General features: G+C 45.3%; 1 protein-coding gene across 4 annotated transcripts in view; it reads right to left on the bottom strand.

Moving 5' to 3' along the window:
• Positions 1 to 208: 208 nt before the first annotated feature.
• LOC121276896 (atrial natriuretic peptide receptor 1) overlaps positions 209 to 16,387 on the bottom strand; it is a 55,869-nt gene continuing 39,690 nt past the window's right edge. For 2 of the 4 annotated variants that reach the window (XM_041185512.1, XM_041185513.1), the window contains exons 19-24: positions 11,762 to 11,901; positions 9,758 to 9,910; positions 9,515 to 9,613; positions 5,714 to 5,805; positions 1,679 to 1,768; positions 209 to 1,054 (exon numbers count right to left, since the gene is read on the bottom strand). In XM_041185512.1, coding sequence (XP_041041446.1) covers positions 878 to 1,054; positions 1,679 to 1,768; positions 5,714 to 5,805; positions 9,515 to 9,613; positions 9,758 to 9,910; positions 11,762 to 11,901 — 751 coding nt within the window. In that variant the 3' untranslated portion in view covers positions 209 to 877. The remainder of the gene's footprint in view (positions 1,055 to 1,678; positions 1,769 to 5,713; positions 5,806 to 9,514; positions 9,614 to 9,757; positions 9,911 to 11,761; positions 11,902 to 16,387) is intronic. The other 2 variants (XM_041185514.1, XM_041185516.1) reach the window with 2 other exon arrangements.

Below are 16,387 nucleotides of genomic sequence, written 5' to 3'. Positions count from 1 at the left end.
AGGCAAAGCCCTGGCCATTATTGTGGGACAAACTCCTGACTGCATATATGCAGACTGCAGAATCCATCTTCCGCCTTGGAGAGTTCCGCTTGCCAAAAACAATTGCAAGCTCAGGTGTATGAGAGAGACTGAATCCTTCAAGTAAAAACTATGACGGAGCTATTACAAGGCACAAAAGATAATTCAATGAAGAAACTTAATCATGCTATTTGTAGTTTTTCAAATTTATTAATTTTTGTTTAAAGCCTTATTTGGCACATTAGAAATGTCAGTTACTGAGTTAAAAAGGCAGATGCTTCTTTCACCAAATGTTTTTGGAGTGATTCAATTGGTTCATCAACAAAGTGTGATAGTAAAATGTTGACATAGGGATTTTTCCATTGTGACATGTTGACATATGGGATTTTGAGCATAAGAATAGGATGTAATAACAATGTGGTCAAGAATGGTGAGGCAGTCACAAAACTTTCAAAAATGTTTAGAGATGCTTTAGAATGTATATGGAACCCAACATAGGACACAATCCTAGATAATAAGTCACAACTTCTTGATTCCCCTAACCAACAGATCCCTTTTCAATGGGGCTTCTATTGATCTGGAAATGCTGCGGGGGAGGCATAGGAACATAGAAACAGGAGGAGGCCATTCAGCCCCTCGAGCCTGTTCCACCATTCAATTGGATCATGGTTAACTTAACTCCATTTACTTGCCTTGGTTCTGTAACCCTTAAAACCCCTTGCCTAACAGAAGCTGATCAATCTTTGTTTTGACATTTTGAATTGTTCCTCCCCATCCCCGCCTGAGCCAATGCAACACTTGAAATGCTGAAAATGTCAAATGGCTTCTACTTGCTGATCTTAAATGATAGATTTGTGGGCTAACAGGAATTAGATTGAAGATCGTTGCTCAACACTCCAGGAATGACGCTATATGTTTCTTTCTCTGACTCTGGTACAGGGTTGATGTTTTCTGGGTTTGGTGGTGTGTTCACTGATGTGCTTGATGCCGAACTTTGCTTTCCTTCAAGCCAGTAAGTCACCATGTCGCCCTTTCCCTGCAAATGACAGAAAGTCCAAGACAGTTTACATAAAATTTGCAACATAGAAAGAGGCCATTCGGCCCAACAGTTCATACTGGTGTTTATATTCCAATTGAGACTCCTCTCACCCTACTTCATCTCACTCCTATTAGCACAACCTTCTATTCCTTATAACTTCCCATGTTTAACAAACATTCCCTGAAATACTTCAATGCTTTTCAACTTTTTTTTTCGAGTTGTGGGCATCGCTGGCAAGGCCAGCATTTGTTGCTCATCCCGAATTGCCCTTGAACTGAGAGGTTTGCTGGGCCATTTCAGAGGACAGTTAAGAGTCAACCACATTGCTGTGGATCTGGAGTCACATGTAGGCCAGACCAGGTAAGGATGGCAGAGTTCCCTTCCCTAAAGGGGACAATAGTGAACCAGGTGGGTTTTTAACAACAATTGATGATAGTTACCATGGTCACCATTGCTGAGGCTAGTTTTATATTCCAGATTTATTAATTGAATTTAAATTTCCAGGGCTGGTGGAATTTGAACTCATGTCCCCAGAGGATAGGCTGGGCCTCTGGGCTAGTAGTGCAGTGATAGAAACAAAAAACTGTGGATGTTGGAAATCCAAAACAAAAACAGAATTACCTGGAAAAACTCAGCAGGTCTGGCAGCATCGGCGGAGAAGAAGAGTTGACATTTCGAGTCCTCATGAACCTTCAATAGAACTAGGTGAATCTAAGGAGAGGGGTGAAATATAAGCTGGTTTAAGGTGGTGGTGGTTGGGGTGGGGGGTGGCGGTGGGGGCGGTGGGTGGCGGGGGGTGGAAGAGAAGTGGAGGGGGGGTGTGGTTGTAGGGACAAGCAAGCAGTGATAGGAGCAGATAACCAAAAGCTGTCACAGACAAAAGAACAAAAGAACATAGAGGTGTTGAAGTTGGTGATATTATCTAAACGAATGTGCTAATTAAGAATGGATGGTAGGGCACTCAAGGTATAGCTCCAGTGGGGGTGGGGGGGCATAAAAGATTTAAAAATAATGGAAATAGGTGGGAAAAGAAAATTATTGGAAAAAACAAAAGGAAGGGGGAAGAACCAGAAAGGGGGTGGGGATGAAGGAGGGAGCTCAAGAACTAAAGTTGTTCAATTCAATATTCAGTCTGGAAGGATGTAAAGTGCCTAGTCGGAAGATGAGGTGCTGTTCCTCCAGTTTGCATTGGGCTTCACTGGAACAATGCAGCAAGCCAAGGACAGACATGTGGGCAAGAGAGCAGAGTGGAGTGTTAAAATGGCAAGTGACAGGGAGGTTTGGATCATTCTTGCAGACAGACCGCAGGTGTTCTGTAAAGCAGTCGCCCAGTTTATGGTTGGTCTCTCCAATGTAGAGGAGACCGCATTGGGAGCAACGAATGCAGTAGACTAAGTTGGGGGAAATGCAAGTGAAATGCTACTTCATTTGAAAGGAGTGTTTGGGCCCTTGGACGGTGAGGAGAGAAGAAGTGAAGGGGCAGGTGTTACATCTTTTGCGTGGGCATGGGGTGGTGCCATAGGTGGGGGTTGAGGAGTAGGCGGTGATGGAGGAGTGGACCAGGGTGTCCCGGAGGGAACGATCCCTACGGAATGCCGCCGGGGGGTGAATGGAAGATGTGTTTAGTGGTGGCATCATGCTGGAGTTGGCGGAAATGGCGGAGGATGATCCTCTGAATGCGGAGGCTGGTGGGGTGATAAGTGAGGACAAGGGGGACCCTATCATGTGTCTGGGAGGGAGGAGAAGGCATGAGGGTGGATGTGCGGGAGATGGGCCGGACACAGTTGAGGGCCCTGTCAACGACTGTGGGTGGAAAACCTTGGTTAAGGAAGAAGGAGGACATGTCAGAGAAACTGTTTTTGAAGGTAGCATCATCAGAACAGATGCGACGGAGGCGAAGGAACTGAAAGAATGGGATGGAGTCCTTACAGGAAGCGGGGTGTGAGGAGCTGTAGTCGAGGTAGCTGTGGGAGTCGGTAGACTTGTAATGGATATTGGTGGACAGTCTATCACCAGAGATTGAGACAGAGAGGTCAAGGAAGGGAAGGGAAGTGTCAGAGATGGACCACGTGAAAATGATGGAGGGTTCGAGATTGGAAGCAAAATTAATAAATTTTTCCAAGTCCCGACGAGAGCATGAAGCAGCACCGAAGTAATCATCGATGTACCGGAGAAAGAGTTGTGGAAGGGGGCAGGAGTAGGACTGGAACAAGGAATGTTCCACATACCCCATAAAGAGACAGGCATAGCTGGGGCCCATGCGGGTACCCATAGCCACACCTTTTATTTGGAGGAAGTGAGAGGAGTTGAAGGAGAAATTGTTCAGTGTGAGAACAAGTTCAGCCAGACGGAGGAGAGTAGTGGTGGATGGGGATTGTTCGGGCCTCTGTTCGAGGAAGAAATTAAGGGCCCTCAGACCATCCTGATGGGGGATGGAGGTGTAGAGGGATTGGACGTCCATGGTGAAGAGGAAGCGGTTGGGGCCAGGGAACTGGAAATTGTTGATGTGACGTAAGGTGTCAGAGGAATAATGGATGTAGGTGGGAAGGGACTGGACAAGGGGAGAGAGAAGGGAGTCAAGATAACGAGAAATGAGTTCTGTGGGGCAGGAGCAAGCTGACACGATTGGTCTACCGGGACAGTTCTGTTTGTGGATTTTGGGTAGGAGGTAGAAGCGGGCCGTCCGAGGTTGGGCGACTATCAGGTTGGAAGCTGTGGGAGGAAGAACCCCAGAGGAGATGAGGTCAGTGACAATCCTGGAAACAATGGCTTGATATTCAGTGGTGGGTTCATGGTCCAGAGAGAGGTAGGAGGAAGTGTCTGTGAGTTGACGTTCAGCCTCCGCGAGGTAGAGGTCAGTGCGCCAGCCAACAACAGCACCACCCTTGTCAGTGGGTTTGATGATAATGTCAGGGTTGGACCTGAGAGAACGGAGTGCAGTAAGTTCAGAGAAAGAGAGATTAGAATGGGTGAGAGGAGCAGAGAAATTGAGACGACTAATGTCGCGCCGACAGTTCTCAATGAAAAGATCAAGAGAAGGTAAGAATCCAGAGGGAGGGGTCCAGGTGGAGGGAGAATATTGGAGGTGGGTAAAAGGATCCGTTGAACAGGGAGAGGACTCCTGCCCAAAGAAGTGAGCCCGGAGACGAAGATGGCGGAACAAGAGTTCAGCATCGTGCCGAGCCTGAAATGCATTGAGATAAGGGTGTAAGGGTATGAAACTAAGTCCTTTGCTAAGCACTGAACGTTCAGCGTAGGAGAGGGGAAGGTCGGGGGTATAGTGAATACACGGCTGGGGCTGGGATTGGAAGATGGTGTGGGGACGGAGGGACAGCAGGGGTGGAGGGTCCTAGATGGGTGTTGGTGTCGATGAGTTGTTGGAGCTTGCATTCCTTAGCACTTCAGAGAAAGAGAAAAAGTTTCTTGTTGAGGCGTCGGATGAGACAAAGAATAAAATGAAACTGGGGGCACACGCAGCTTTGAGAAAGGGTACAGTGGTGCTGCTGGAGGGAGAGGTCGAGTGTATTCATATGGCGGTGCATGGCACTGAGTGTGCATCTCAGAATGTGACGGGAACAGCAGTCCGAGAAACGTTTTATGTCCCGGAGATACCTGTAATCCTGGGTGGGTTCGAAACATGAGGGGTGGAACTTCAGTTGAAATCCACGTGGGGTAAGTCAGAGACGGAGACAGTCACTGAGAAAGGAGATATGGCTGTGAAAGCAGGTTTTAGTAAACACCTTGTCAAACACCAGGAGAGAAATGGAAAGCAATGAAGGTGAACAAGGCTAAAGAGAAATACGGAAATCTTGTCGCAGAGACGAACAAAACTTCTTCAAGGTAGGCATTTCTTGAAGAGGAGTGGCAGTCAATTAAACACAGAGAGTGCGGTGATAGTACCGCCACACTACCATCTCCTTGTGGTAGCAAGTTCCACATTCTCACCATTCTTTGGTAAAGAAGTTTCCCCTGAATCCCCCCATTGGATTTATTAGTGACTATCTTATACTTATGGCCTTTAGTTTTGAAATTCCCAGACCGTATACCCCTGATGTAGGTCCTTCTGTCCTACTGGTCTATGCTGGTGTTTATGCTCCACAGAAGCCTCTAGCACTCTATTTCATTTCACCCTATCAGTATATCCTTCTAGTTTTTTCCTCCCTCGAGTATTTATCCATCTTCCCCTTAAATGAATCCATACTATTCACCTCAACCGCTCTCTGTGATAGTGAGTTCCACATTCTCGCCGCTCTCTGTGTGAAGAGGTTTATTTGGAAATCCCAATTGGATTTATTAGTGGCTCTCTTACATTGATGGCCCCTAGTTTTGGATTCCCCTTTAACACTGCACAGTGCTTCACATGCTCTCATGGATGAAAGCCATTCCGAGCAAACGCTATCAAGCCCGACCCTGCTCACATTCACCTTCTCTGAGATATGCACACTCCACCCGGAATGCGATTTAAAAATAACTTTGACACATGGATCTATTAGCCTGGTCAGTGGATTAAATTAACTCATGACTCAAGCATTTTATTTGATACCGTGACAAGGCTAAATTTTCATTAGAAAAGTTATTTTACTCACGTCATCATCATACATATTTTTCACTTGTTTCACTAAAGCCCAACATAGGATGCAAATGAGATTCACTTACTTTTATTTGCAAAGTGCCACGACATACTAAGACATATCCTCCAAATTGCTCCAGTAGCATGTTTGTGCTGGAACTGCACTGTATCTTCAGAGCTAAAATATAAGTAACAAAACAGCTTGGTACTTAGAATCTTACAGTGTAGAAGGGTGGCCATTCAGCCCATGGTTCTGTTGAAAGAGCTATCCAACTAATTCCACTGCCCTTGCTCTCTTCAGGTACCATGTTCTGAAAGGGCATCAGTGACTATGGATTCTACCTTGGTCTGTGATTATGCTTGGCAAAGTACTGCTGTTGTTTACCATTGCCTTCTACAGATGGGTGACCAGGAAACTCTTCTGCTCTTACCATAGGTATATCAGCAGGATTTACAGATTGAAAATCAAACCATTTGGCCCATGTTGTGACACATTTTCTATGGCCATCAAGTCCTGAAGTGGAACTTGAACCCAGAGCTTCTGGCCCAGAAGTAGGGATGCTACCACTGTGCCACAAGACCTCCTCTTTCTCCCTAGCACTGAAATTCTTTCCCATTCAACTCTCTAGGCCTGTTTCACATCATCTTTTGCAACAAGACTCAAAAGTGTGATGATTTTTTTTAATAAGCTTACATTTTTCCCAGCCATTTTCCTACTGTCTACCTCTTCCTCCAGTGATTTCTTATCTCCGTATGTACAAACGTAGGAAACTGATGGGAAGGAAAAAATCAGCTGGTGTTGATTGAGCCTGGCACACATGCATGATGCCTGGAGCACTTCTACTGTTATCGCCATAAATAACTTCTAGTCTTTAGCTTTGACTGGCAGCTCATGGTACAATCTTGTGTATAACTTTGGTTGGGGGGGGGCGGGGTGCAGACTTTGACATTCTCTCTTCCATATTACTCCTTTTTGTTTAACTCTTTCATTGGATATGGGCGTCACTGACAAGGCCATCATATATTGCCCATCCCCAACTGACCTTGAACTAAATGGCTTGCGAAACCATTTCAGAGGGCAATTAAGTGCCAACCACATTGCTGCCAACGGCTGCCATAAACCCATGTCTCCAGAGCATTAGCCTGGGCCTCTGGGTTACCACTCCAGTGACATTGCCACTGTGCCACCGTCTCCCTTAAACAGAACTTACTATCACTATACCTTTTTTTTTAAGCAGTGCGGGTAGTAAAGGATGTTTAATTGCTGACAGAGCTGATGGTATAATACTATAGACAAAATGAATATTGACAGCACCCTGTCAGCCAATGAGTCAGAAGTGGGACAGGCTTATGGCAGAGCTCAGAGCAGTCTATTTTACAGCAAACAAAATCTATTTAATCAACAAACAGAAAACAGAGTCCTTTTAAAAGGCACCCTGCAGCAAACAGTCTACAGAATCTATTCTCAAAGAGTTTCCTCAAACTCCATCATCAGAACTCATGACTGAAATTAGGGCAAAGGCTCCCAATAAAAGCAGGGTTATTTCTCTAGCAAAATGCAGTGAGTGGAGGGTAGTTACAAAATACAAATTATGGGCTTAAAATCAAGCTCAGTCTTGAGGCAGTATGGTCTCCAGGCATGATTGTGGTGGGGAGGGTGGGGAAGGGAAAATTACTCAGTCATCTCCATTCTGACCAGGGCTTGTTGTGTCACTATAGGCAGCTTACCATAAAACAGGGATGTCCAAGGCAAGACCTTTGACTTAATGCCGACTGTAAGCTTCTCTGTTTCAGATCAACCACAGCTTGTGTGTAAAATTGATTGTGATACCATTTTAAGTTGTTTAACATTCCCAGTCTGGACAATTGGAAAAGTCTACTTCCGGCTTGCTGGGTTGTGACTGATCAGGGAAGAAACCTTGTCTAGTCCCTCAAGACCTGCAATTTTAGGGAATTGATGTGTTCTCTCCCTCTCTCTCTTGCTGTCTTTAGTATTTATCTATGCACCCATCAAAATCAAAGGTGTCAAAACAATCAGTGTGTATCAGAGAGAGTTCAGAGAAGGTTTACGAGAATGGTTCCAGGGGATGAGAGATTTCAGCTACGTGGATAGATTGGAGAAGCTGGAGTTGTTCTCCTGGAGAAGAGAATGTTGAGAGGAGATTTGAGAGCGGTATTCAAAATCATGAGAGGTCTGGACAGAGTAACCAGAGAGAAACAGTTTCTGTTGTAGGAGGGTCAGAAACCAGAGGACGCTGGCTTAAGGTGAATGGCAGAAAAACCAAAGACGACATTGAGGAAAATGATTTTTTTACACGGCGAGTGGTTAGGGTCTGGAGTCCACTGCCTGAGAGTGGTGGAGGCAGATTCAATTGTGCTTTCTAAAAGGAATTGGATAGTTGCTGAAGAGAAAAAAATTGCAGGGTCACAGAGAACAGGTGGTGGAGTGCAACTAGCTGAGTAACCTTGACAGAAACCTGGCATGAACATGACAGACTGAATGGCCTCTTTCTGTGCTGTAACTGTTTTATGGATTCAGAAGGTCCTTCCTTAAACTTTCCAGCAAAATAATTCATATGACGGCAAATTAGGTCTTAACAGCTCCAGGGGCAGTAGCATGGTAAGCTAACTGGTCGCCTTTATAGATCCCATTCAGTTTTCACTTTGTTTAAATCAACGGTCCATCTCCAAACCATCTATAATAGGCTCGTCCAACCTTTTTGGGTTTGGGTTTGGGGGTGGGCGGTGGGAAGGGGGCATATTTCAATTTTTTTCCCTCACTCAACAGGCCGATGAGCATATTTCAGAAAGAGGTTTGAGCCCAACGCAAAACGTGAATTTCAAATAAAACATCAGCTGACGTATAAAAAGAAACAACATGCCGAGCAAAAAACAAAATGCCAAAACGATAAGGGGAGAGAGACCTGGAGTGAGGCCTGAGGCCTAAGGGCACCTGACCGCGGGTGCGCCCTGAGGGGTCGTGAGCCTATCAGCAACAGACATGGGAGGGAAACAGGTGGTGACTGGAAGAGCAGCCCCTTGAAGAAATCTTCAATTTCACTGACCAGTTTTAGCGGCATTTTGATCAGTGGCTCCGGGAGGCCATGTGGAGGGGCTTCTTGGGCCACGTGGAGGGGCTTCTTGGGCCACATTAAGGCCCACGAGCCTCCATTTGCTCGAGCCTGATTGATAACCACACAGTGGAAATTATTGAGCGTTCCTATACACAGGGCACCTCACCAAGCTCCTCCCTGCAAAGCCACTCTTCCATCTCCTGACATGACACTCTTCTTTGCTCTGTTTTATTTACAGATTCAGGTGCAGCATTCGAATGACGAGATTGTTGCTCAGCCCTCATCTGAAAACAGAACCTCAATTATAAATCAAAACAGAAAACGCTGGAAATGCTCAGCAGGTCAGGCAGCAGCTGTGGAGAGAGCAACAGGTTTAACGGTTCAGGCCGATGGCCTTTCATCCAAATCAGCGCTACCAGCAGAGCCAAAGCTGAATAACGTGGATACATTTAAGAAAAATTGAGACAAGTACATGAGGGAGAAAAGAATGGAAGGATAAGTTGATAGGGTGAGATGAAGAGAGGTGGCATGAGATTCCTGTGGAAGATAAACACTGCTTCTATACTCTAGAATTATCTGTAAGAATGGCTAATCTTCTTGAAGCCACAGCTCAATTTCCTAATTGCCATCGTTTAGAATTTGGTAGGGGACTCAAGCCACTTCAAAAAAGGTTCCAAAGAGGAGTGATATTGGACTTGAAAATGCTCTCTATAGATGCTGCCAGGCCTGTTGAATTTTTCCTGCACTTTCTGTTTTACTTTCAAAAAGATTTGAATTGGGAACAAAGTGGGAGAATAAATATTCACATTCTACCTTGACTTGTTGACTCCATCCTTGAAGCAGTGTTTACGGTGTCACCAAATAAGCAGTAACGAGGCATCTTTGTTCCAACCACTCCGGCAACCACAGGCCCTGCAATTGCCCGTGTTAGAAGGAAAAACAACTTTCAGTGTCATTGCAACTTGTTGGCAGGTACATGCGCAAATGTTGCGATAAAATGAAACAATCTTTATAAGTACTATGTCAAAATGATTAATTATGGTAGTCTTCCATCACCTGAGTGGATTCCAGCTCGAATCTTGAGTTTTGTCTGTGGCTTGTGTGGAATTTTGAAAGTGTTACATACAGCAACCAAATCCAGGGCCATGCTTGCTATCTCACTGGCATGAGCAATGCCGTTTTCTTTTGGCACGCCTGAGACTACCATATCTGCAAAAAAAAGATCAGGCCATTTAGCCTTCACAATCTTTTCTTATTGAAATCCTACTGTTTAAAAACACTGAGGCCTTGCAAATACTGCTCCTCCTTGGATCAGTGTTGGGGCACAGGGACAGGGACAGCGACAGGACTGGAAGAACCTAATTGGATGGAACTTGTGGCCGCTTAGTTTTCGCCCTACCATGGCACGTTCTGATGGAGAGAGAAGAGATGGTGCCTCTTCTGCCGGATCCACTCCTCCACCCCACACTACCCTCCAATAACTTTCGTCTGGATGTCAGTTTGGGTGGACGTCAGGGTGGGGATGGGGTGGCCTGGAATGCTGTCAGATGTGCAGCTTGAAGCAGACCCATGTAGGCTGCAGCAAGATGAAAATGAATGTCAATCAAACCCTGGATTCACCATTAATTTGTGTCCAGATTGTGTGGCCATATTGATCTATTTAGCTGTGCTGAAAGGTTAAACCACTAACCATTTTACTATAGAGCTGCCAACTCTGATACGATGCATTCCTGGAAGATTCACCACATGAGTGTAAAGTTCTTGAGACAGGAACAGTTATATATTCAGCCAGAGACATTTAGGGCAGAATTTTACGGCCCCGCTTTGGCAGGGATGGAGCTGTAAAATGCGGCGAGACATTCTAAACCACATTGGCTTCGGCGGGAATGTAAAATCCCACTGTCGTAAAATTTTGCCCTTAGAATTAAAAATGCACAAGCTGTTAAACATGGATCATTTATTATCTCTGCCTAGTAGACCCCTTCTGCTGGTACATGTATGTATGGTAGCCTCAAGTGGACAAATGCACATTGCAATTTTCAATATACTACAATGATCGCCTGCCTCCATCACCCTACCCCAGTCAAACAACATTCTTTCCCATTTCCAGTATTTTGTAACTAAGAAACAAAAGTGTTCAAACAAAAGCAAAAATGATTTTTTTTCTAATACACTGCAACCTCTAGTGTTCAGAGTGCTCAGGACTGAGGCATTTCAGGATTTTGGAATTTTCTGGATTATAAAATGACTTTAGAATTCCAAACAACAAGTGTATGAAATAGAAAACACTTTAGATATAAATATTTACCTGAAAAATAGAAGTGACAAAACCTTATAAAGCAGTAATAAAAATTGTTTTACATATTCAAATATTGTATGTTCCAAGTTTCTGCTTTCCAAATATTGGACTAAAATGATGTCGATGACATCCAGAATTTTCTCAAAAAATTTTTGGACAACTGGTGTTTCCAAACAATATTTCTGGACTGGAGCGATTACAGTGTATTTTTTTTCTCTGGTTGCTCATAACAGCTTAATCTTTAATTTCCGGACACTCCTGGCGGGTTGGTAATCCTATTTTACCAGCACAACCCCACATTCAAGATTTGACCAATATGTCTATTCAATGGTTGTGGTGTGCTTGCTTTCAAATCCTTCCATGGTCTCACCTCTCGCCCCTCTCTTTCTCTGTAGCCTCCTCTGCCCCTATAACCCTCTGAGGACTTTGTGCTCCTTCATTTCTGGTCTCTGTACAGCCCCTATTTTCTTTACTCCACCATTGGCTGGCTGGGCTCTAACCTCTGTGATTTTCTCCTTAAACCTCTCCAACTCTCTCTCCTTCTTTATGAGGCACCTTAAAACCTGCTTCTTTGGCCAAGCTTTTGGTCACCTGTCCTAATATCTCCTTACGCAGCTCATAGTCAAATTTTGTTTGATAGTGCTCCTGGGCAGTGTCTTGAGAATGTTTTACTTCATTAAGGATGCTCTACATAAATTAAGTTATTGCAAAAGAAACAATTCACAACTTTGATTTTTAGAAAATCCACGTGAAATACTTACATGCATCTCCTATAGTTTCTACTTTGTAGACATCATAATTGTCTATAATTTCATCGAAGGTTGTGTATAACTTGTTTAACAATTCTACAACTTGATATGGTGTACTCGTACTGGACAACTGTGTAAAGCCTTCAATATCACTGTGGAGCAGAAAGAAAAATGGATAAATCATAACATAAACTTCTTTACCCAGAGAGTGGTGAAAAGGTGGAATTTGCTATCATATCGCACACCATTTTCTCAAGGGCAATTAGGGATGGGCAACAAATGCTGGCCTAGCCAGCAACACCCACAACTCATGAAAGAATTAAGAAAAAACTTGAGATAAATAGCATGTTTGCATTTAAGGGGGAAGCTAGATAATCACATGAGGGAGAAAGAAATAGAAGAATATGTTTCAGTTCTGATGACGAGTCATACGGACATGAAATGTTAACTCTGTCTTCCTCTCCACTGATGCAGTCAGACCTGCTGAGTTTTTCCAGCTATTTTTGTTTTTGTTTGAGAAGAATATGCTGATAGGGTGAGATGAAGAAGGATGGGAGGAAGGTCATATGGAGCATAGGCTAGATGGACAAATTGGGCTGAATGGCCTGTTTCTGTGCTTTAAAATTTGATATAAAACTCACTGCAAGTAACACACCATAATCTGGTGCACCTCAGTAATAAAACCAAACTGTTTGTATTCTACAGGTATATAAGAACATAAGAAATAAGAACAGAAGTGAACCATACACCTGGAACCTGCTCCGTCATTCAATTAGATCATAGTTGATTTCCTATCTCATTCCTGCCTTCCTGCGTTATCCCAAAAATCTATTAACCTTAGCCTTGAATATACTCACCAAGTGAGCACCCAGAGCTCTCTGGGGAGATGGCAGTGTAGTGGCTTATGTCACCAACATGTAATCTGGGAATTTGAGTTCAAATCCCAACATAGCAGCTGGTAGAATTTAAAATTCAACTAATAAAAATTCTCTAGGGCTGAGAATTCCAAGGATTTATAAACTTCTGAGTGAAGAAATTTCTCCTAAATGGCTGACCCCTTATCCTGAAACTGTGACCCTTAGTTCTAGGTTCTCCAGCTGGAGGAAACAGCCTCAACATCTACTCATTTAAACCCTCTATGAATTTTACATGTTTCAATGTGGTTACCTCTCATTCTTCCAGCTCCAAAGGCTACAGGCCCATTCTACTCAATAGAGGAGGTTCCATTACATGGATATCTTTACTGCAATTGTCACACTTCCACAACTGTTTGTTCCCCATCTATGAATGTGAGTCTACTGTTGACAATCTATTCAGCCACAACACAACTCATTCCTGTCTAAGCATTCAAACCCTTTCCATCTGTTTCAGATGAAGTCACATTGTTTCATAGTTTGCCATTGTGAGATTTGAACTCTTGATAATCTTTTAAATGAAAACCAAATCAACAAAATTGGGATAAATCAGGCACAGCCCCCAATCCAGGCCAGCTGCAAAACCAAGAACAAAGTTTAAAGGAAACTTACAAACTTTAAATCAAAATGTGATTAAAGGGGTCAACAAAACACCCCAGTCCCCGCGGTGCCCACCGAGCACGGAAGGCCTCGAGAGTGCCAGCAGACACCGCGTGCTCGCTCTTCAGGGACATCCGGCAGCGAACGTAGCCGCGGAAGAGGGACAAACAATCGGGCGGGACTCCCCCGTCGATCGCCCGCTGCCTGGACCTGTTAATGGCCAACTTGGCCAGGCCCAGGAGCAGGTTCACGAGGAGGTCCTCCTCCTTCCCGACCCCCTTCCGCACCGGGTGCCCATAGATCAGGAGCGTGGGGCTGAAGTGCAAACAAAACATCAATAAAAGGTTTTTCAAATAACTAAAAAGGGAGTGCAGCCTACAACACCCTATGTATACATGGTCCACGGACTCCACAAGACCGCAAAAAAGGCATGTGTCCTGAGAGTCCGTGAACCTATGCATCCTCTTATTATAAGGGACTGCCGCATGCAACACCCTCCAACCCAGGTCCCCAATAGAAAGGGGGAGGACACCTCCGTAGAGGGCCTCCCATCGAGGGCCTCCGCCGCCGGACGGCAACAAGGCACGCCAGGGCGTGTCCGGTCAACGGACAAGGGCGAGAAAATGGAAGGTGTGCAGCAGCAGTCCATACAAAAAAACCCTCTTTGCCGTGCCAAAAGGCACAGAGGGCATGTCCCCGAGGCGGCTCATATTGCGGGGCACCAGCACCCGAGGGAGGGTTCGGGGCTTGGGGCCAATGTGGAATTCCGTCCGAACAGGGGAACGCTCAGACGGAAGACCACCGCGCACCTGGGCCACCTCAAGACCCAAAATAACGTCGGGTCCGAGCACGACCGTTCTCAGGTCTTGGATGGCATCGGCTGCGACCTGGACACTCACAGACGCGCGTCGCGCCAACTCCTGCGGGAGCATCCAGCCCAGTCCTCCGCCACCCAGCACGTCCCCGATCCTGGTCACCCCTGCGGCCACAGCCCTCCTCTCCGCCAACCACTGAAAAGGACGGAGGGGCGGATTCCTGAGCAGCAGCTCTCTGACGATAGCCGCTACTCCTGACGGGGGAGAGCTGCGTCGCGAGGCGACCACTTTCCAGACTTTGATCAGGTCCTGGTAAAAGACGGACAACGCCTGCAAGGAGCCACCGAGGCCCAGCTGTTCTATAAAGAGGAGCTGCACGTCATAATTCAGGCCGTGCGCCTGACGGAAGAAATACGTCATCAGGGCACACCATCTAGGAGGAGGCTCAACGTAGAGGTATCGCTGCAGGGTCTGAAGGCGGAAAGTCGCCACCTGTGTGCGTAGGCACACTAGCGCCTGACCACCCCCCCTAAGCGGGAGACTCAGAACCTCGGCAGCGACCCAGTGCAATCTTTTGTCCCAGAAGAAGTCGACTAACAATCTCTGGATTCTTGTGACAAAGTCCGGGGGAGGGGTCAAAGTGACCAGCCGATACCACAACATGGCGGCGATCAGCTGGTTTATGACCAGAACTCGACCCCAGTAAGATAGCACTCGGAGCAGTCCTGTCCAGCGCCGCAGGCAAAGTGTTTTGCCATGTGTTTCCGCCTTGTTGCACTTGTTCCCTGGAGGCAGGTTTGCAATGTTTCATGATTTTAACCATTGTGAGATTTGAACTCTTGATCTTAGGGTTACAAACCCAGTACCATAACCACTTGGCTATTTAGGCCAAGCCTGTCTGAGCATTCAAGGTGCTCCATTTCCATCTTAGTTGAAATTAGCTAACTCAGTACAGGTGGTTCAATCCAGCCTTGAACCTTTCTGGTTTATATGGTTTAAGCCCTGAGCCACTGAGCCACTCCATCTTGAGATTTCTAAATGGTTAGCGACTCCTTCTCACCAACTTACCAAATCAACTTGAACCATACAGTGAGGGAAAGGAACCAATCCTCTGATGTAGGGATGGGAAAAAAATCCAACTTAAAAAGTTACTCGAACTGTCGAATCATTGAATGATACATCGTAGAAGGAGGCTCTTTGGCCCATCATGTCTGTACTCTCTCTTTGGAAGAGCTATCCAATTAGTTCCATTCCACTGCTCTTTCTTCATGGCCCTGCACATGTTTTCCTTTCAAGTATTTATTCAATTCCCTTTTGAAAGCTACTATTGAATCTGCTTCCACTGCCCTTTCAGGCAGCACATTACAAACCACAGCTTGCTGCATAATAAATTTCTCCTCATCTGCCCTTGGGTTCTTTGGTCAATTATCTTAAATCTGTGTTCTTTGTTTATAGACCTTTCTGCCACTTGAAAGTTTCAACTTATTTACTCTGCCAAAGGTGTTCATGATTTTAAACACCTCTATTCAACCTTCCTAGCTCTAAGGAGAACAATGTCAGCTTCTCCAATCTATTGACTTATTGAAGTCCCTCATTGACAGTACAGTCCTAGTAAACCTCTCCTGCACCTTCTCTAAGACCTTGACAACCTTCCTAAAACATGGTGCACAGAATTGGACATAATTGTACACATTAAGATATGATGAGGCATGCTGCAGGAGGTCTTGGGGTGCAGTGGATAGCATCCCTACTTCTGGGCCAGGAGCTCTGGGTTCAAGTCCCACTTCAGGGACCATGGCCATAGAAGGTGTGTTCATAATGTAGCCAAACAGGTTGATTATCAGCCTATAACTCCTTCCAATATGCCTAGTGGCAGGCAGCAAGCACAGGAGAGTTTCCTGGTCAGCCATACTGCAGAAGGCAATGGCAAACCACTACAGTACTTTTCCAAGCGTAAGCATGGGCCAATCCAATGGAAATCCATGGTTACCGATGCGTTCTAAGAGCATGGTTACCTGAAGGAGGAGGAGTGCTATTGAAATGAAGCACTGTGCCATAATGGGGGTGCTTTTGGGAGAAATGAGGAATTAAACTATCAACACCCTCCCTTAGCCAATCACAAACAAAATTGAGCAATGGTCACAGAGGAGTTTACAGCTTAGTATCTTACTCTCGTTTTTTTTTAATTCATTTGCGGGGTATGGGCTTCGCTGGCTGGGCCAGCATTTATTGCCCATCCCTAATTGCCTTTGAGAAGGTGGTGGTGAGCTGATGTTTGAAAAACTGCAGGTGAAATAAAGAGTGAAAGA

Source organism: Carcharodon carcharias, chromosome 4 (genome assembly GCF_017639515.1).
Source record: "Carcharodon carcharias isolate sCarCar2 chromosome 4, sCarCar2.pri, whole genome shotgun sequence".
In the NCBI taxonomy this organism is placed as follows: Eukaryota; Metazoa; Chordata; class Chondrichthyes; order Lamniformes; family Lamnidae; genus Carcharodon; species Carcharodon carcharias.
The sequence above is the reverse complement of the archived record's forward strand: the minus strand, read 5'-3'. Positions and strand labels throughout refer to the sequence as shown.